Raw genomic sequence first — 22,320 nt, forward strand, 5'->3', positions numbered from 1 at the left:
AATGTAGTGCTACAGTTAGAGCTAGGGTGTAGAGAAAGATCAATTTAATATGGTAGGTCCATTCAAAGCCTGATGGCAGCAGGGAAGAAGCTGTTCTTGAGTCGATTGGTACGTGACCGCAGACTTTTGTATCTTTTTCCTGATGGAAGTGAGTATGTCAGGGATGTGTGGGGGCCTTGATTATGCTGGCTGCTTTTCTGAGGCAGTGGAAGGTACAGACAGAGTCAATTGATGGGAGTCTGGCTTGAGTGATGGACAGGGCTACGTTCACAACTCTTTGTAGTTTCTTACGGTCTTGGCCAGAGCAAGAACCGTACCAAGCTGTGATACATTTGGGAAGGATGCTGTCTATGGGTGGAATGCTGGGCATGAGGAGCTGGGTTGTATTGTCACCAACAGGAGCATCACAGATAAATTCTAACAAACAAACCAAGATAAATATTCTGGTGCTTTAACAAGAAACACAACTTGGTATTTGACATTGATTTGAGATAACTATAACAATTCTCTTTATGCTGACTAATAAACAGAGAAGATATCCAGCCTGTACTTTTCCAGAGTAAAACATACAGCTAACAAAGTAATTATTACGATATTTTGTTTTTGTGGTATGAGCCAGAACTGTTGTGTCAAGGTGCAATTCATCCACGTTGCATTCGTACTTGAACAAGCAGTGTGAGTGTTTTATCAGCACTGATTCAGCTTGTCCTCTATTTACTTACACTGGCACATCTGGGACTGTAACACGAGCACTTGCAGGTGATCTCAACCAGCTATTTGTGTCTTTTGCTGACCAATTTATTAAATTGTTCCAAGGGCAAACCTTCAATAACTTGTATTTATATTGCATCTTTAATATAGTAAGATGCCCCAAGGCACTTCTGAGGAGTATTACTAGACAAAATTTGACATTGAGTCACTTAAGTTATTGGGGAAAATTATGGTTTAATAAATAGAAGGAGGATATTAAAGAAGGAAAGGATTGGAGAGGCTTAAGTGGGGAATTCTAGAACTTATGGTCTAGATGGCTAAAGGCATGACCACCAGTGGTGGAATAATTTGAAAACCAAGGTTAAATGAGTGGTTTGGGCAGTGTTCCCACTAATTTCCCCCTCCTGTTTGTGGCCAGTTTATTGCACTACGTGAACCATGTAAAATAGCTGTGTAGTTGTGAACGCATGTATCTTTATAAGGAACTTTACTTGTGCACAGCCTGCATCTCCTGGACAGCTCTATGGCCAAGCAACTCCACTGGTCAGAGGGAATGGTGGTCGCAGGGCTGGAGGAGATGAGGGAGGTTCATGGCTGAGGAGGGATTTAAGGAGGAAAATTTTTAAATTGGGGGTTGGTACAGCAACAGTTTTGAGATTATACCAGTCTGTGATCTTGGGGTGTCACGTTTATCCTGGGATGAGCTGCTGACCTAATTCGTGCCATCCCTAAGGATGCCTGTCACCCCCTTTGTAATCTTGCTCAACTTCACTACAGGAAGGACATAGAAGCTATTGAGAGGGTGCAGAGGAGATTTACATGGATGTTGCCTGGATTGGGAGGCATGCCTTATGAAGATAGGTTGAGGGAGCTGGGACTCTTCTCCCTGGAGAGACGAAGGTTGAGAGGCGACCTGATAGAGGTTTATAAAATGTTGAGAGGAATAGATAGGGTGGATTCTCGGAGGCTATTTCCCCAGGTTGAAATGGTCGCTACGAGAGGACACAGGTTTAAGGTGCAGGGAAGCAAGTACAGAGGAGATGTTAGGGGTAAGTTTTTCACTCAGAGGGTGGTGAGTGAATGGAATCGGCTGCCGTCGGTGGTGGTGGAGGTGGAGGCGAACTCGCTGGGGTCTTTTAAAAGACTTCTGGATGAGTACATGGGATCTAATGGGATTGGGGGTTATAGATAGATCTATGGCTTAGTAGGTATAGGTGTGATTGGTGCAACTTGTGGGCCGAAGGACCTGTTTGTGCTGTAGTGTTCTATGTTCATCCCCCACTCTCAGCTCCTCTGTTACAGAAACCCTTATTCTTGCCCTTGTTACCTTGACCATTCTGGCATATTCCTAGCCCATCTCCCACTTTCTACCCTGCATTACTTTGAGGTCATTCAGAACTCTCCAGCCTGTGTCTTAAGCAGCAGTAAGTCTCATTTCCCTCTTGCCAGCTTGGCTGACATACATTGCCTCTTGGTCAAGTGATATGTTGATTTTAAAAATTCTCATCCTTGTTATTTAACCCTTCCATGGGCTTGCCCCATCCAACCTCTGTACTCTCCTCCAACCCCATCATCTCCTGGAGATTTCTGTAATCCTGGCCTTGTGTACGTACGCAATCTTTAATTGCTTCACCATTGGTGTCCATGCCTCCAGTTGCCTTGGCACCAAGCTCTGGAATTTCCTCAATGTCTCAATCTTGCTTTCCTCCAAGAAACGTCTTTAAAAAAAAACCTAGTTCTGTGACATTTCACTTCCCTGACCCAACATGACTTAGTGTCATATCTTGATTTATGACACTCCTGTGAAGTGCCTTGGGATATTTTGTTATCTTAAAGGGACATTTTTGTTACGTTCTAGGCATTATCTAAATAGAAGCTGTTCCTGTCAGTCAGTGAGCACAACGTGAAGGGTGAACAGGATCTGTGTGCAGGTTAGGAGGCCGGTAGCTGGGTGTTGGATGGCCCCCAGCTTATGGAAGGTGGGAGGCTGCCCAGGAGTGTGTTGGATTGGACAAGCCTAGAGGTAACAGAGATTTGGATGAGAGTTTCAGCAGCAAATGAGCTGAGACAGGAATGGAATCAGCTAATGTTCTGGAGGTAGAGAACAGTGGTTTAGATGGTGCAGATATGTAGTTGGAAGCTCATCTCTGGGCCAATTATGGCACTGAGTTTGAACCAAACACTTGGGCTGGAATTCTCCGATCTAATTTACACCCCCTACCACTGTCAGCGAGAATGGAGAATTTGGCACTCAGCCAAAACTCCATTCACTGTAGCGGGACTGGAAAATCTCGGCCGCAAACAAGGTTGGAGAATCCAGCCTTTGGCTTTTGTGAATCTCGTCATAACATAAATTGTGAAATGCTTTATTGGATAATAAATGAAATGTAAAAATAGTTTAGACCTGATCTACTTAGTCCAATTGGTTCAATATCTTAGTGTGATAGAAGGATAATGGAAATGTTTGACTTTTCCACGTCAGGAATAATTTGTTCCCCTTATTGTATCGTTTTCAGTGCCTTTTACTCGGCCTTGCTGGTTCAAATTTCTATTTTCAAGCCCCCCCCCACCTCCCTCCTCTGCCTATGCCCATCACTATACTTTCCTCCTGCTCACAGCCAGAAAAGGAAGGTTTAATGGACATCAGGCCAGGTATCTTGGACTATCCAAGAATGTGGGCAAGAGATGTTTGTCAAGTACTGAAAGAACACAGCAAATTGCTTTTCATTTACATTTTCCTTAACCATAGAACGGAGGTCATTAGCTTCTTAATTGTTTACTGCTTCCGATTCCTTGCTTTTTAACAAGCCTGAATACACTGTGGTCTAAAATACAACTTTTAAAATAAGTTTATTTTCAAATTCCGTTCCACGGAACAATTGTCACAAAACGTCACACGTGGCTGGATTTATCCATGGACAGAGATTTATTCTGCTCCCTGTGAATTTGAAGTTAGTGTGACATAATAGGAGGTGGATTGTCCTTTGTAAGGAGTAGTGAGGTGGGGCTTCCATTTGCTGCTGACTATGACCCAAAATTGTCTCCCTTTTTGGTAATGTGGTTGGCCACCGCAGGATTTCTTCCACCAAAACCAAACCTGCTCTTGGCCCTGAGGTGAACCCTGGAAGGACTACAATGGGATTTGGAGTTAAAGATGAAATCCTCAAAACCAGAGGAGTCTTCAATTTTGGAGGCCATGGTAATGACTAGGATCAGAATTGAAGGAGAAGTGGTTTCTATCAGACCACCTTTCTTCATGGGAGAACTTCAGACCATTTCATAAAGCTTGCATCCTGGAGAGAAGGGAGGAAAATCTGCCCAGGATCAAGGCCACACCACCACCCCCATCACAGTTCACACGCGCTGGTTTGGAAGTACATTTTTAATTCTTTTGCTTGATTTGGGCACTGAATATTCAGCGCTTACTGCCCCTCCCTAATTGCTGTTGAGAAGATCGGTGAGAGCCACCTTCTTGTCGTCATAGCGATTTGGATATGACTCAGTGACTTGCTGGGCCACTTCAGAGATGGTTTAAGTTCCATTGATGAGTGGAGTCGCACACAGCAGATTGGAAAAAGATAAGCCAGCTTCAATCCCTAAAGAAAAGCAGGAACCTGCTGGCTTTTTACAGCAATCTAGTAGTTATATGGTCGCTGATTATAGCTTACTAAGTACCAGCCAGCAGATGCCCTGGCAGGTATTGAAACCTGAATTTTCCATTGTCCTGTACTGTATGCCCACACAACATCGGGATGAGTTGCAGAAAGAAATCTAGCCCAAGATCTCTTAATCAAATAAAAGCAATTGAAACAACTTATTTTTGTTCAGATCTTATTTATTATAACGAATACCAAAATCAGGAGATCGGCATTGACTACGCCTTGTACTGCCAATTGGTTATATAGCCACCTTTTATAATAGCTGCAATAACTGGGATTTATTAATTATTCTGAAAATTATAATCAGAAGTGAGACAATTGTCTTTGGCTCTCTGAATCAAACCAAGAGCTGGATCTACAACTGGTTTGGCAATTAGGATCAAACTGTAATCAAAATAAAAATATATTAATATTATAGTCCTCATTAACAGTAGATTCTAATTATTTAATGTAAGTCATTTTGGTGATAAATTTGAATTATATCAAGTGGGATTTGAAAGTTGAATTATCAGATAATTTCAAATAAGCAACTATATGATGTCAATCGCAGAATCCTGATGACACGGTGCAGAAGAGGTCCCGCAGCCCGTCAGATCTGCCCCGGTGCTTGAGAAACACTGATCACTATCTAGTCTCATTTACCAGCACTTGCCCCATCATCTTGAGTGTTATGATGTGCCAAGTGCTTACTCAGGTACTTCTTTAAAGGACGTGAGGCAACCCGCCCCCACCCTCCCAGGCAGTGCACTCCAGACTGTCACCATCCTCTGGGTAAAAAAGGTTTTTCCCTCATTTTCCCCCTATTCCTCCTGCCCCTCTCCTTGTAACCGATCTTTCAATCAAGGGGAACAGCTGCTCCTTATCCACTCTGTCCGTGCCCCTCATAATCTTGTACACCTCAATCAGCTCGCCCCTCGGTCTTCTCTGCTCCAATGAAAACAACCCAAGCCCATCTCTTCATAATTTAAATGTTCCATCCCAGGCAGCGTCCTGGTGAATCTGCTCTGAACCCCCTCCAGTGCAATCACATCCTTCCTATAATGTGGTGACCAGAATTGCACACAGTACTCCGGCTGTGACCTCACCAAAGTTGGTTCAACTCCAAAATGAGCTCCCTGCTATCGTAATCCATGCCTTAATTGATAAAGGGAAGTGTCCCATATGCCTTTTTCACTACCCTACTGACATGTCCTTCCAGCCTCAGAGATTTGTGTACAAACATGTTCCTCACAGCGTCTTAGTATCATGCCGTTCATTGAATAGTACTTATCAAATTACTTCTTCCAAAGTGCATCACCTCTCACTTTTCAGGGTTAAATTTCATCTGCCACTTATCTCGCCATTTGATCATTCCGTCTATACCTTTGTGTAGCCTCAAGCACTCCGCCTCACTGTTAACCACCCAGCCAATAATGTACTGAAAAACTCCAAAATTAAAATTCAACAGTTAATTGGGTTTTAACTTCATTATCAAACTGTTCAAACTAATTTAGTATTTGCCAGCAATTCCTTTGCATTAATTAAAGCTTTCCAAATCAGTAAAATTGTAATTCAACATTTGGATGCATTATGTAAGCTCAATTCCAAAACTCTGTGCTGCTTTTTTTGTTGCTTTTGTAAACATTTGTCTTATTTTGGGGTTGCACTAGAAACCTTTTACAAGCAGGATATTTTCTTGGGCAATTACATTGTGTAGCTGATGATTTTTTTTCGTCCTGTGTTCAGTAGCTTTAGTGTAAGAGAAGTAAGAATGTTTTCCTGCCACTTGCAGACAATGTTGCTCATTAGTCTACCTACAAACGGCAACAGTTTCCCTTTCTTTAAAAGATGCATTGTTGTAAGACAACTATGTCCCCCATTCCCTTGTGTTTGAATTTCTCTGGTGTACCATTACTGTTGTACTGATGCCACTCTGGTGAAAATTAGCAATTGCATCTTGCATGATTTTAGGATCATGCTTCGGTAGCACAGTGTTTAGCAGTGCTGCTTCACGGCTCCAGGGTCCTGGGTTCGATTCCTGGCTCGGGTCACTGTCTGAGGAGTTTACACATTCTCCTCGTATCTGCGTGGGTTTACTCCGGTTTCCTCCAAAAATGTGCGGATTAGGTTGATTGGCCATGCTAAGAAATTGCCCCTTAATGTCCAGAGATGCCTAGGTTAGAGAGATTAGTGATATATGTAGGGATATGGGGGTAGGGTCTGGGTGGGATTGTGTTCGGTGCAGACTCAGTGGGTCGAAGGGCCTCTTTCTGCACTGTAGGGTTCTATGATTCTATGATTCATTATTCCTCCTTAACAACTTCAGTCTTTTATTGTTATTGGCCATTCCACTATCTCTCCCTCGTGGGCTCTCGTCCATCTACAAGGCTAACCAGTGATTTAGAAAGATTTGCCATAACTTCCCATCTGTTGTATTGTCTGCCTCTATTTATAAATTTATTGTAGATGGGGTTTGATTAATCGTATAATATTTCATGGCACAGTGGTTAGCATGGCTGCCTCACACAACCAGGGACTCGGATTCAGTTCCAGCCTTGGCTCACTGTCTGTGTGGAGTTTGCACATTCTCCCCGTGTCTGCGTTGGTTTCCTCCGGGTGCTGCAGTTTCCTCCCACAGTCCAAAGATGTGCGGGTAAGATTGGTTGGCCATGCTAAATTGACCCTTAGTGTCAGGGGGTTTAGCAGGGTAAATAGGTGGGGTTATATGGTTAGGATGGCTATTGGTGCATTCTGGATGGCGGCTCCTGCACTGTAAAGGTTCAGAGATTAGAGATAATTCCGGAGTGTAATTATTGGGTGGGATGTTTCCCTTTTTTTGAGCCACTAGTGTTGCAGCAGAGAGGAAAAGTGACATTTCCAGTGGCTTTCTCCGCTATCGTTAGCAAGTTAGAGACATTAAAGCTAAGGGGTATGTTCCATATCTGCCCCACCAGCAACTTGACTTTTTTAAAAGATTGGGGCACCATTTTTAAAGGCCACTCCGATGCACAAAAGTAAAAAATACAACACATTGCCCCTCTCACCCCACACTGTGCCCGGGCATGACCTACTCACCGATGCCCTTCTGGTGGGTCTGGCTACCAGGTGCACGCTATTGGGAGACCAGTCATATTTCAAATTGATGTGAATGGATAATTTATGGAGGTGGGGGGACAATAATCAAATGGAAGGCAGTTTGGGCATCTTGCAGGATTTTCTGCTCCCTTGGCCCTTTATATCCGATGCAAAGAGGGATGACAGGGTAATGGAATTGGGACTGCAATCAGATCAGCCATGGTGTTATTGAACGGTGGAGCAGACCTGACAGATCGTATGGCCTATTCATTAGAATGAATGAATGAGTAGGGGAGGGAATTTAACAGATGATCGCATTAGGAAATTGGTCAGGTGTTTGGCAGGAATGCATGCCGAGTGCAACTTAGAACCATATAACCAGCCACCTGACATTAATTTTCTTTGGAAAAGCTGCCAGATACCGAACACCAGAACTGAGTGGAAAATCTGATCGAAAAAGATGGATTCAGATTCTGAACAGAGGCTCTTTTTGTCTAAACTGAAGCTTTTTGTTTTCAGACGCTGGTGGAATTGTCGTACGTTCCCAGTTGCTTCTGTTTTTATTCCATATTTGCATTTGTGTTTCGATCTGATTTCCTATTGCTTATTTTCACTGGCTGCAATCCCCAAAAGAGTCAGTGCGCACCTTAATCTGCTTTTTAAAAATTATTCATTCCTTTTGATCATCTCGGTTGTGGCAAGCAAAACGTTTCACAGAATCCTACAGTGCAGAAGGAGGTCTTGGTGGGACGTTTACTGTTCGGGTGTCCCAGAGCGATGATTTACTCAGTCAAATGCACCTTCGATTGTGGAGAAAGCAATTTAGAAACATAGAAAATGGAAGCAGGAGCAGGCCATTCAGCCCTTCGAGCCTGCTCCGCCATTCATTTTGATCACGGCTGATCATAAATCATTATCCTCCCTCTCTCCAAATATCCACTGATCCCTTTAGCCCCAAGACTTATATCTAATTTCTTCTTGAAATCACAACTACTTTCCCTGGTAGTGAATTCCAACCGTTTGCCATCCTCTGGGTGAAGAAATTTCTCCTCACTTCCGTTCTAAAAGGTTTACCCTGTATCCTCAAACTATGACCCTCTAGTTCTGGATTCCCCCCATCATCAGGAACATTCTTTGAGTCCTGTTACAATCATTAAAATCCCTACAGTCAGAAGGAGGCCATTAGGCCCATCGAACTGCATCAACAACAATCCTACCCACGCCCTATCCCTGTTATGCCACATATTTACCCTGCTAGCCCCCTGACACGCATGGCCAGTCCACCTAACCCGCACATCTTTGGACTGTGGGAAGAAACTGGAGCCCCCGGAGGAAACCCATGCAGACACGGGGAGAACGTGTAAACTCAACACAGATAGTTGCTGGAGTTTAGAATTGAACCCAGGTCCCTGGTGCTGTGAGGCAGCAGTAAACATCACTCTGCCACCGTGCTGTCCACAGAATTTTATAATTTAATTAGAAAAGATAAAAATTAACATGATGCCTGGGAATCCTATGCCAGTCGCTCTTTGAACATTGTGTTGAGAGTTGACTAAAAGTATGTATCCAGTGATAAGTGTCTCCTGACACTTCAACAACCTGATATCCACTTATTATTCATTTAGTTGTTAAGTTAGCCGATTCTTAGTGGGACTTTCAAGGGTTCAACTGTAATCCGCTGATAAGGCAGGTAATGGTTTAAAATGTCACCTAAAGCAGTGAAACGTGATTGAACTCCAGTCTGACATGGAGCTTAAGTCTGGATTGAATTTCAGGCTACTTCAGCGCAGCATTCGTTTTGCGTGCCTGAACGTACTAACTTCAATTTTGAATTTATCAAATCTGTCCTCATTCCTTAGCGGTAGCCAAGTATAAGATTTTTGCAGGCATACATACCCAAACAAATCTCTCAACACCGGCTTGAACTGTAGAAACTAGTTTTCTTCCCCTGAGTGATGGGGCTAAATTATTAATTCATTTGCGTTCACAGGCGTTCCTCTTCCTGTTGGTCTGGCCTCAGCTTGTTCTTGAACTTGTTCTTTAGCTTCATGTGCAAAAGTTGGGAATTTCAAGCCTTGCGCTGAATCTGGAATATCTTCCTACAAGTTGATCCAAAAACAGAGCGTCGACATGGTGCAGCACGATAGCACAGTGGTTAGCACTGCTGCCTCAGCGTGCCAGGGACCCGGGTTCAAGTCCTGGTTGTCACTGTCTGTGTGGAGTTTGCATATTCTCGCTGTGTCTGCGTGGGTTTCCTCCGGGTGCTCTGGTTTCCTCCCACAGTCCAAAGATGTTTGGGTTGGGTGCATTGGCCATGCTAAATTGACCCTTAGTGTCCTGGAAAGCATAGGTTAGAGGGATTAGCAGAGTAAATGTGTGAGGTTATGGGGATAGGGCCGAGGTGGGACTGGTGCAGACTTGATGGGCTGAATGGCCTCTGTCTGCACTGTAGAGATTCTATGACATCTTCCATGAAGTGCAGGCAGTGCATACAATGAGGAGCATTGAAGCAAGTCAAATGCTTCAGCAAATTGGAGGAAGGGTGAAGGGAGTTCACTCGAGGGGAAGAGTCTCAAGCAGGTGAGGGTGGGAATTGAAAGGAGAAGATTGGTTTTAAACCAGTTGAGCAGTTGAAATGCTGCTTTTGGATTAGGAGAAAGAGTTAGAGGAGGTTTGTCTCTTGTAAACTGGCAAGGGCAATGAAGACTCGATAGGCCAAAGGGCCTCCTCTACACAGTGTGATTCTATGAATTGGAGTGTGAATATATCTCTGAACTGGAGGGGTGTGGAAGGTCTCTGGTTGAGAGTGTTTCTGTGGTCTGGATGAAACTGAATGGAAAGTGGTTTGGAAAAGTTGGAGATTGAAAGTTTCTTTTGTTGACTTGATGGGAGGCTACAAAAAGATACAGAATGTTTCTGAAATGTTGCTAAGTTGGAGTGGGCATTGCTTCGTTATCAGTGGAGATGACTCAGTGAATTTGGAGGAATCTGCAGTGAAAAGTTCCACTGGACTGTGGGGCATTTGGAAGGGCAGCTTATACCAATTTCTAAGCAGCCAGAGAACATGGGTAAGATATCTCGGCCTCTGGAGGTGGTGCGCCATTTGCCAGTGACAGAATTTTCTGGTACCTGCTGCTGTCAATGGGATTTCTCATTGAATCCACCTCGCGCCGCAGGGAATCCCATGGCAGGGATGGGCTGGTGACCGGACTGGAAGATCCTCCCCTTGTGAGTGGTGTGAACGTTCTGGTCCATGTCGCTTTTAAACTGCAGGAGGCAGTGGGTGGGTGGTAGGAGAGGGGGACGAAGGAGGAGAGTGGGTGGGGGTGAGAGGGAGATGAGGAGTTTTACACCAAGGGGAAGCGACTGACTGTTGAAATACGTTCTGGGAAAGTTAGATCTGTTTGGTATCTTCACACACACACACACACACACACACACACACACACACACACACACACACACACACACACACACACACACACAGAAATTTTAGGCTGATTATTAATTAATCTGTTGCATTCTGCCATTCCTCTTCCATATTAGTTTCCAGTGCAATAATATCAGATACTCGTGACTGTCTGATGTTAAAAGATTGGTTTCCACGTTGTCCACACAGCTGTCATGCTGCAGAATGAGATATTCTTTGTTCTGTTGTTGGTGCTGATGGTAAAATTTTGTCCCAAATGCAAAACTTGCTTCCATCTTGTCTCTGCCTGAAGTATGAATATTTTGTTGCAGCTTTGACTGGAGGACGATCACTCCAGTGTGTCTCATATAATACAACATTAATTTGTATAGTACTTGGAATACAGTAATGACCTTCTCTTCCCTGCCTCATTTCCCCTGTTGACTGTCTCAGGGTGATGTGGTTTCATTGGTAGTTCATGGTTATTATCTCCAGGTGATCACTCTTCCTGTGTGATGTGAGTGTGTGTGTGTATTAATAAGCTCACTGAATATAGTGAAGAAGCAAAGCTGTCCTGGCCCAACTTCTGGATATGTACTTTCTACCAGGGATCATTGGAATCCTGAATAACTGTTATTTTAAACCTTGGATTCCAGTGTTCCTGTGTGGTGTTAAAACCTTTGCCTAATTGACATCAGCAGTTTAACTAATTGTAATCAATATTTTTATGCAGGGTGGCACAGTGGTTCGCACTGCTGTCTGAGTGCCAGGGACCCGGGTTCGATTCCCAGCTAGGGTGACTGTGCAAAGTGTGCATGTTCTCCCCATGTCGGCGTGGGTTTCCTCCAGGTGCTCCGGTTTCTTCCCATTGTTCGAAAGACACTCTGGCTAGGGGCATTGGCCCATGCTGAATTCTGCCTCACTATACTCTAACAGGCACTGGAGTGTGGCGACTAGGGGATTTTCACAGTAACTTCATTGCGGTGTTAATGTAAGCCTTACTTGTGACACAAATAAAATGAACTTTTCTCCTCAAATTTAGTGTTATGAAAGGAATGAAAAAAATGCATTTACTAATGCACTGATGTCTTGATGCACTTTACACTGTAAAAAGTATTAATTGGCTGTAGTCACTATTGTAAGAACATAAGAAATAGGAGCAGGAGTAGGCCATCTAGCCCTTCGAGCCTGCCCCGCCATTCAATAAGATCATGGCTGATCTGAAGTGGATCAGTTCCACTTTCCCGCCTTTTCCCCATAACCCTTAATCCCCTTGCCTATCAAAAACCTATCTACCCGCGTCTTAAATATATTCAGCGAGGTAGCCTCCACCACTTCAACGGGCAGACAATTCCAGAGATTCACCACCCTTTGAGTGAAGAAGTTCCTCCTCAACTCCGTTCTAAACTGCCTAGTCCTACTGTCCTTTCTGAGCGGGAAGAGTCTCTCCACCTCTATCCTATCCATCCCATTCATCATCTTGTACGTCTCAATGAGATCTCCCCTCATCCTTCTAAACTCTAACGAGTACAAGCCTAGTTTATTCAGCCTCTCATTGTAGGAACCATTAATGTTATGTAACTTACCTGGTAGTGTTGGAAGTTCCAGGCAGATCGGAAAGCGGGAATGCATTGTTTGAAAACATACTATCTACGTTCCTGTCTGAATAATTTGAGGTATATAAGATGTTGAGAGGTATAGATCGAGTGGATTCTCAGAGGCTTTTTCCCAGGGCTGAAATGGCTGCCACAAGAGGACACAGGTTTAAGGTGCTGGGGAGTAGGTACAGAGGAGATGTCAGGGGTAAATTTTTCACTCGGAGGGTGGTGGGTGAGTGGAATCGGCTGCCGTCGGTGGTGGAGGCGAACTTGTTGGGGTCTTTTAAGAGACTTCTGGATGAGTACATGGGACTTAATAGGACTGAGGGTTATAGGTAGAGATATGATTGGCGCAACTTGTGGGCTGAAGGGCCTGTTTGTGTTGTAGTTTTTCTATGATCTATGTTCTGTAATGGCAGCTTAAGGTTATAATCAGTCTGGTCAGGAGGCAGAGAAAAAGTATTAGCAAGACAATGCATCCTGTCAACAACTCGCAATGAAGCAGCAAGTTGATTAAAATTTGATAGCTGGATGTCTTTCACGCCCTTCAAACCAAGCCAACAAACTTAGGTAGTGATCTAGATATGGTAATGATGCATTATGCTATCTTGGTTGTGCAACAGGAGTTGTAAATGAGACCAAATCTACATGTTATAATATCCTATTGATAATGCAATACGGTATCTGATTCTGGGGAAATATAGAACAACTTTTAACCAATTCACTTCCATTGCTTTGATCAGCTTTAAAGCTTCTGAATTGTTTCTCGTGGATATTCCAAAAATCTGTGTCTGTGCAGCCGTTGCAATGCAAATTGTGCGTGCTTAATTTAAATAAAATTAATTCCACATTGTGTATTGAAAATTGACCTCAAGCCAAAAGCGAAATGTGCTGAGAAACTGATATAATAACAGAAAAGAACAGTACAGCACAGGAACAGGCCCTTCGGCCCTCCAAGCCTGCACCGATCATGATGCCCACCTAAACTAAAACCATATGCACTTAGAGTCCGTATCCTTCCATTCCCATCCTATTCATGTATTCATCTAGATGCCCCTTAAATGCCACTATCGTATCTGCTCCAACCACCTTCCCAGGCAGCACGTTCCAGACACTCACCTTCCTGTGTATAAAAAGAAACTTGCCCCGCACATCTCTCCTAAACTTTTCCCCATGCACCTTAAACCTATGTCCCCAGCACTTGACTTTCCGACCCAAGGAAAAGACATCTGACTATCTGCTCTGTCCATGCCATTCATAATCTTGTAAACCTTTTATCGGGTCACCCCTCAACCTCTGTCGTTCTAGTGAGAACAAACTGAGTTTATCCAACCCCTCCTCATAGCTAATACCTTCCAGACCAGGCAAACCTCTTCTGTATCCTCTCCAAAGCATCCACGTCCTTCTGGTAGTGTGACGACCAGAATTGTAGACAGTGTTCTAAATGGGGCCGAACTAAGGTTCTGTACAGCTGTAGCATGATCTGCCAGTTTTTGTACTCAGTGCCCTGGCTGACGAAGGCGAACATGCCGTTTGCTTTCTCGACTATGTCTATCAGTGTTTGTGGGGAGAGAAAAATGCAGTTAACATTTCGGGACTTTGAATGTTTTCCAGTGAATTATTTCCAGCAAAAAATGTTGGAGGAACTCGAGGCATCTGTGGGGAGAGCAGCTCTGATGAAGGGTTATCCTGACTCGAAACGTTGGCTCTATTCTCTCTCCACGGATGTTGTCAGACATGCCGAATTTCTCCAGCACTTTGTTTTAGTTTCAGATTCCTGCAGCTACAGTATTTTGCCTATTTCTAGCAGGTTCTGTTTGGTCCCAAGAAATTCTGGGGAGAAGATGCTCTACGATGAAGGAACATCAAACACATGTATCAGTCAAGGTTTGATCACGGATGGAAATAAATAACTTGCATGTGTGTACACACACTGGAGGCATTTGAAACTTCTTCACACCGATAAAGTACAATGTTATAGAATCCTACAGTGCAGGAGGAGCCCATTGAGTCTGCACCCTGCATTCCCTGGAATTTCAGATGTCTCAGGGGTGATTGATTGTAGTTTGCAAGATGTTAAGGGAAACAGATGCGTTAGGCTGGGCTTTCTGCTTGTTGGGGAATCTCGGGTGAGGGAAGCTTGGAACTCTTTTCCATCAACAGCAGTTGATGGGTTGGTTGTCAATTTTTAAATATAAAATTGATTGTTTTGTTAGCCAGAGGACAGGCTGGATCACAGCTTCCTGTGCTGTAAACACTCCTTGATTCAGTGGATGGCATGGTGGCACGGTGGTTAGCATTGCTGCCTCAAAGCCCCAGAACCGGGGTTCAGCTCCAGCCTTGGGTGACTTTCTCCCCATGTCTGTGTGGGTTTCCTCCTGGTGCTCCAGTGTCCCCCCCCACAGTCCAAAAGACGTGCTGTTTAGGTTAATTTGGCCATGTTAAATTGCCCTTTAGTGTCAGGGAGATTAGAAGATTATGGGGATAGAGACTGGGGCGGGCACAGGCTCGACGGGCTGAATGGCCTCCTTCTGCACTGTAGGGATGCTGAGTTTCCAGTTGGTGAATACTGTAAAAGGATGCACTATGGAATTCTCGGAAACTAGGTGAGACCACAATTCCCTCATGGAATGAAAGATGCGCCTGCTTAATCAGTTAGTGTTTTGACAAACGCATCAAATGTGTTTGTTTTGATTTGGAGTCTCTACTAATTACAACATCTGGCTACCATGGTTGCCATACTTGTTCAGTTGTGACAGAATATGCACCAGAGAGCTGTAGCGATTGTGTGCACAAGATGCACTCAGTCTATAATTAGTGAGTGGTGCCTTAGAGATGCTCTCCCTTGGTCTTTGTGTTTTTAACTCCAAGAAATTAGTGCAACTTTTATACATCCTAAATTCCAGCATTGCATTTGATCGCTCCCCTACTCAATTGACTGCTACAGTTTTCAATGTGAAACTAACCATACGATATGATAAGCACTGGAAGGAAAAGAATTTAATTAAGTGTTGACTGACTGAAACAGCTAAAGTGGTCAGGCCACATTATCAAAAGACACAGCTTTGCAGGACCTCTGCCAGTTATTTACAAAGCAGGGAGCATCCAAGCTTTTAGCGACTGCAATAAAACTGCGTTTGGCCCAAGTAAGGAAACAGAATGGGAATTATTACAGTGACATTGATCTGCTGTTATAGAAAGCACATGTCATTAACCACGCTGCAGAGAGTGGCAAAGATCTCTCAGAATTCACCCAAACACTCATCTTTCTGGGTGAGATTGTAGACATAATGGCATGCCTTCACAGTCGTGGTATTTTGGCACTTGCCCAGAGAATAAGCATTTGCTTACAGGAGACAGCGTGGCTGCCAGGGGCACACTGAGAACATGGAAATTCTTTCTGGTGTGGGGGAGGGAATTGATCAGTACAACGTAACTTTTTTTTGACTTCAAGGAGAATGTCATTAAGATTGATTACACATGTCTGTTGAGAAATAAAGGGAACTAATAGGCGGATGAAGCAAATGTTTGGCTTCACAGAAAAAATACAAAATTTGCAATTATAAACCTAATGGTCCCAATACGCTGAATACTGGGCAATCTTTCTTCCTTCTAAGGCTGACCATTCTGAGTTATATTTATAGTTACCAAATTAATGAGTCACCGACCTAAGCATTTAGTCCCACACTACAATAAATGTGAAATTATTTTTAGTATTCTGAGCATTCACTGAGGCAATTCTGGCAAATTAATGGAGTAGAAAAAATAGGCTTAGCCCCATCTATACAAGCTGTTAAACATAATCATTAACTCTCAAAATGATTCTGTTTATTACCCACTTCCTCCTCCATCACCTCTACCATTGATGTATTGTGAGTTCCTCAGTCTGGAGCTTTGTAAGCTAACTGATCTTTTCCTCACTGAGACTAAAATCGTGTGCAAATGTTTCTGCCCAGTTTTGAACTGGGAGTCTTTTGCTTATTAGGCGAATGTGAAAGCCACTGCATTGCAGAAAGGATAATACACCTGGAAGGCTATCAAATAATGGGAGAACTGAAGCCATTGCCATTGCCTCTGATGCCCTTTGCTGTCAGCTACACCCGTTTTCTAGCCATTGTCTCAGATTGTTCACAATCTCTGCTTTCTAGTTTGAGGTTTCTGAATGATCGTGATAGGCAGAGTTTTACTTTCGGAAAGCCTCAGACTTCAAGGAGGTTTGACTATGCCCATTAAAATAATGAAAGGCAAGACTTCATGCAGTTGGAAAGGCTAATCATTTTGGATAAGTTAGGGAAGGCAAGGCCAAAGATGATGACAGAAAGGTGAAGAACATAATTACATAATACAAATTAATTCTGAGTTGTATGTCTGCAGTGGATTACGTGCAGTGATTTATTTACTGGAATCATTCAAAAGGAAGCTAGCCAAATTTGATTTTTTTTTATTATTGTCACATCTATTGCTAGAAGTATTGTTTTTGTGCTAAACAGACAAAGCGTTCAGTACATGGAGAAGGAAAGGAGAGGGTTCAGAATACTGTGTTATAGTCATAATTAGGGTGTGGAGAAAAATCAACTTAATGTATGGTAGATCCAGTCAAAAGTCTGATGACGGGGAAGAAGCTGTCCTTGAGTCGTTGTGACCTCAGACTTTTGTATTTTTTCCCTGATGGGAGAAGGTGAGACAGTATGCCCGGGGTGTGTGGGGTCTTTGAATATGCTGGCTGCTTTTCCGAGGTAGCGGGAAGTGTAGACAATGTCAATGGATGGGAGGCTGGATTGCATGAGAAGTTGGATTTCATTCACGATCCTTTGCAGTTTCTTAAACTGTTTAAGTGCAGCATAATTGGAGACTGGTTTTGTTTGCATTGTTACGCTGTTGATGAGAAATTTTATCATTGACCTCGTAACAGTCCTCCGTTTTTAATATATACACAGATTGCTGCATGTATACTTCTGCAGAATGTATATCTCACAACAGCAATAATGTCATTAAGCAGTAAAAAGTAGAATGTGAATCCTATTTAAGAATATTCTCGAGTTATTTTTGAGATCTTCAGCTTGTTTCTTTGACCTGTTTCTGTACAGCTGAGAGAGCTATTATATAGACTGCTCCCAGGCCAACACTTAAACTGCCAGGCAAATAATAGCCTGATAATAATCAAAGAGCTACGTGACAATAATGTCACAAATTTTGCCTATAACACAAAGGAGTATTGTGCGCAGTTGTGGTCATTGAGGAAATGCAACAAAGGTTCACCAGACTGATTCCTGATATGGCAGGATTGTCGTATGAGGAGAGATTGAGCCAGTATTCACTGGAATCGCAAAGAATGAGGGGACCTAACTGATACACCTTTGGAAGAAAGTATAACTGGTGTGATCAGTGGACTATGAAGAGAGACTAAATAGACTGGCTCTGTGCTCATTGGAGTTTAGAAGGATGAGGAGGGATCTTATAGAGACGTACAAGATAATGAAAGGAATGGATGGGGTAGAGGTAGAGAGATTCTTCCCGTTTAGAAAGGACAACAGGACTAGAGGACACAGCCTCAAGATAAAGTGGGGGGGGGCAGTTTAGATCAGAGTTGAGGAGGAACTTCTTCACTCAAAGGGTGGTGAATCTCTGGAATTCTCTGCCTGTTGAAGTGGTGGAGGCTGCCTCGCTAAATATATTTAAGACGCGGGTAGATAGGTTTTTGATAGACAAGGAAATTAAGGGTTATGGGGAGAAAGCGGGAAAGTGGAACTGATCCACTTCAGATCAGCCATGATCTTATTGAATGGCGGGGCAGGCTCGCAGGGCTAGATGGCCTACTCCTGCTCCTATTTCTTATGTTCTTATCAGTAAGTTTGCAGATGACACAAAGATGGCTGGACTTGCTGATAGCGATGAACATTGTCGGACAATACAGCAGGATATAGATAGGCTGGAAAATTGGGCGGAGAAATGGCAGATGGAATTTAATCCAGATAAATGCGAAGTGATGCATTTTTGGAAGAACTAATGTAGAGGGAAGTTATACAATAAATGGCAGGACCATCAAGAGTATAGACACAAACGGACCTGGGAGTGCAAGTCCACAGATCCTTGAAGGTGGCAGCACAAGCGGAGAAGGTGGTGAGGGAGGCATATGGCATGCTTGCCTTTATAGGATGGGGTATAGAGTATAAAAGCTGGAGTCTGATGTTGCAGCTGTATAGAACGTTGGTTAGGCCACATTTGGAGCACTGTGTCCAGTTCTGGTTACCACACTACCAGAAGGATGTGGAGGCTTTGGAGAGAGTGCAGAGGAGGTTTACCAGGATGTGGCCTGGTATGGAGAGTCTTAGCTGTGAGGAGAGATTGGGTAAACTGGGGTTGTTCTCCCTGAAAAGACGGAGAATGAGGGGAGACCTAATAGAGGTGTATAAAATTATGAAAGGTATAGATAGGGTGAACAGCGGGAAGCTTTTTCCCAGGTCGGAGGTGACAAACACAAGGGATCACAGGCTCAAGGTGAGAGGGACGAGGTTTAACTCAAGTATCAGAGGGATTTTTTTTACAGAGGGTGGTGGGGGCCTGGAATGCGCTGCGAAATAGGGTGGTGGAGGTGGACACGCTGGGATCGTTCTGGATAGTCACATGTGCAGACTGGGAATGGAGGGATACAAATGAATGGTCTAGTTGGACCAACGAGTGGCGCAGGCTTGGAGGGCCGAAGGGCCTGTTTCCTGTGCTGTACTGTTCTTTGTATGAAACTCTGACAGGGCCCAACAAGACTGGATACAGGGATATTGTTTCCTCTGGAACTAGAACAAGGGGTCACAGTCTCGGGCTCCTGGGTAGGCCATTTAGGACTGAGATGAGGGGAAACATCTTCAACTCAGAGGGTGGTGAAGCTGTGGAATTTTCTACCACAGAAGGCCTAGGAGGCCAACTCACTGAATATATTTAAGGAGGAAATAGATGTCTAGACATTAAAGGCTTCAGGGAGTATGGAGAAAACAGGGGAATATGGTGATGAGATAGAGGATCAGCAAGGATCATATTAAATGGTGGGGTAGGCTTGAAGGGCCGAATGGTCTACTCTTGCCATTTTCTATATTTCTAAGAGAGCCTGAGTGGAGCAATCCCACCAGAGATAACTGTCCCAGGGCTGAGGGGCAGCAAAATGGTCAGAAGCGGTAACATTTATTTTTTTAATTATGGGGAGTATTCCCACCCCCAGTTTGTATTCTTTTTCTGCTGGTCTGGCACCATTCCTACTGGATAGGGGCAGGACGAGATGGGTTTTTAAAAAAAAAGTCAGCTGGGCCACACTTAGTTGCTAGTGCCGCCTGCAGCGGGAATCCCTGGCAGCATCGCCCGTCCCAGTTTAAAAACCAAACTCCCTGCAATCTATTTTCGTGTCAGGCCTCTGTGCGTCTGCATTCAAAAAAAAGCGTTGTAATAAAAATGTGCAGTAAGGATCTTTTTTGTTTTAAAAAAAACTAAAAGCATGTTCTGTTTTTTAATTGCAGATCTTTCTCCTGGCCTGTCCCCCCAGTAGAATCGCCCTCATTGTTTTCAGGTAAGAATGGTTCTGATTATTTATCTATTTCTGAGTTTTGTATCTATGAATAAAATTATAGACATGAATTATGACACGAGTGCCTGCAATCAACAGACTAATTGCAGATATGATTCAGAAGGTCAACAAAGGAAAAGTTAACACTACTTTAGCGATTCTGTTGCATAATTGCTGCTTATAGCCTGTATTAAAGGCGAATGGGATGCTGGCCTTCATAGCGAGGGGGGATTGAATATAAAAGTAGGGAGGTCTTGCTGCAGCTGTATAGGGCATTGGTGAGGCCGCAGCTGGAGTACTGTGTGCAGTTTTGGGCGCCGCACCTGCGCAAAGATATTTTGGCCTTGGAGGGAGTGCAGAGGAGGTTTACTAGGCTGATACCGGAGTTGAGGGGGTTGAGCTATGAGGAGAGGCTGAATAAACTGGGCTCGTTCTCGGTAGAGTTTAGAAGAATGAGGGGAGATCTCATTGAGACGTATAAGATGATGAATGGGATGGATAGGATAGAGGTGGAGAGACTCTTCCTGCTCAAAAAAGACAGTAGGACTAGGGGGCACAGCCTCAAGATAAAAGGGGGGCGGTTTAGAATGGAGTTGAGGAGGAACTTCTTCACTCAAAGGGTGGTGAATCTCTGGAATTCTCTGCCCGTTGAAGTGGTGGAGGCTGCCTCGCTAAATATATTTAAGACGCGGGTTGATGGGTTTTTGATAAGAGAGGGGATTAAGGGTTATGGGGAGAAAACGGGAAAGTGGAACTGAGCAGCGACAGATCAGCCATGATCTTATTGAATGGCAGGGCAGGCTCGAAGGGCTGGATGGCCTACTCCTGCTCCTATTTCTTATGTTCTTATGTTAATTAGTCTCCAGATTTGTCTAGCTTCTGCATCTTCTCTGCCAGACTGTCTCTAACACCCTGTTACCAAACCGGGGCATTGTAGAAACGGAATTAAAAACCTCCAGTGCATGAACTAATTGGATCCACCTTCTTTCTCACAATAGTTAGGCTCAATATGACTTTTAATGAGATTTTATGTTTATAATTCCTCAGAAAAAGAACTGTTTAATTCATTCTTTCCTCCCAAAGATGTGCTGGTTAGGTGGAGTGGCTAAATTGCTCCTTCGTGTCAGGGGGATTAATCGGGTAAATATGTGGGAGTTACGGGGATAGGGCCTGGGTGGGATTGTTGTCGGTGCAGACTCGATGGGCTGAATGGCCTCTTTCTGCACTATGGCGATTCTGTGATTCTTCCCCCAGCCAACCTCCCATCCCTTCCAATCACCTCTCTCTTTCCTGCCTCTTCCTTTGGTAAATTCAAAGACATAGTTCTGTATATTTAAAAAAGAAGTGCGATTCGAGATATCGCCCCGCATAACAAAAGCAAAAGATTTGTAATGTGAGTTGTTGCTGATTTGCGTGTATCATCTGATCATCGTTTCTCAGTCAGGATGGTTATCCGTGCCTCATTCCATACTAATAATGTAACTTGGCTTGTTTATCAGAGTGAAGTTGTTTCTGGTGTTGAATAACCCCAGTCAGTGTGTCAGTGAGGGGAGGTAATGACCTAGTGGTATTATCGCTAGACTATTAATCCAGAAACTCGGCAAAGGTTCTGGGGACCTGGGTTCGAATCCTGCCTTGGCAGATGGTGGAATTTGAATTCAGTAAAAAAAAAAGTTGAATTTAGAATCTACTCATAGAATCCCTACAGTGTGGATGGAGGCCATTCAGCCCATTATGTGTGCACTGACTCTTACCAGGTTAACCCCATAATCCCACATATTTATCCTACTAATCTCCCTTGTATACACATCATGGGACACTAAGGGATAATTTAGAATGGTCAATGTACCTAAGCTGCACATTTTTGGACATCTTAACTGAGGACCATGAAACCATTGTTGACTCTCAGAAAACCCGTCTGGTTCACTAATCTCCTGTTTAAGAAGGAAATCTGCCGTCCTTACCCGGTCTGGCCTACATGTGACTCCAGAGCCACAGCCAATGTGGTTGACTCTCAGCTGCCCTTGAGCAACTAGGGATGGGCAATAGGTGCTGGCCAACCCTTGTCTCACGAAAGAAAAAATAAAAACCTGTTGCAGTCTCCTGTAGTTAGCTGGATGGGGCAGATTCTGTAAACTGTGTGCCTTTATATGCTCTTCTCTGATCAGAACTTTCCGCATATCTGATGAAGGAACAGCTTTTCCGGAAGCTTGTGGGTTTACTATCAAATAAACTGGTTGGACTTTAACTTGGTGTTGAGACTTCTGACTGGGGCAAAATTGGCAGGACCCTTCCTAGCTGGCACCTGGAGGCTTGTACATATTCACGTTATGGAAACGG

At 43.8% G+C, this 22,320-nt stretch overlaps 1 protein-coding gene across 1 annotated transcript in view; it reads left to right on the forward strand.

Annotated features, from left to right (window-relative positions):
- Nucleotides 1-22,320, forward strand: part of tmem164 (transmembrane protein 164) — a 124,813-nt gene that overhangs the window by 16,279 nt on the left and 86,214 nt on the right. Inside the window, exon 2 of the mRNA XM_080187937.1 lies at nucleotides 19,934-19,983. Coding sequence (XP_080044063.1) covers nucleotides 19,934-19,983 — 50 coding nt within the window. The remainder of the gene's footprint in view (nucleotides 1-19,933; nucleotides 19,984-22,320) is intronic.

The sequence above is a fragment of the Carcharhinus amblyrhynchos genome, chromosome 4, assembly GCF_965287045.1.
Source record: "Carcharhinus amblyrhynchos chromosome 4, sCarAmb.v2.hapA, whole genome shotgun sequence".
Classification (NCBI taxonomy): Eukaryota; Metazoa; Chordata; class Chondrichthyes; order Carcharhiniformes; family Carcharhinidae; genus Carcharhinus; species Carcharhinus amblyrhynchos.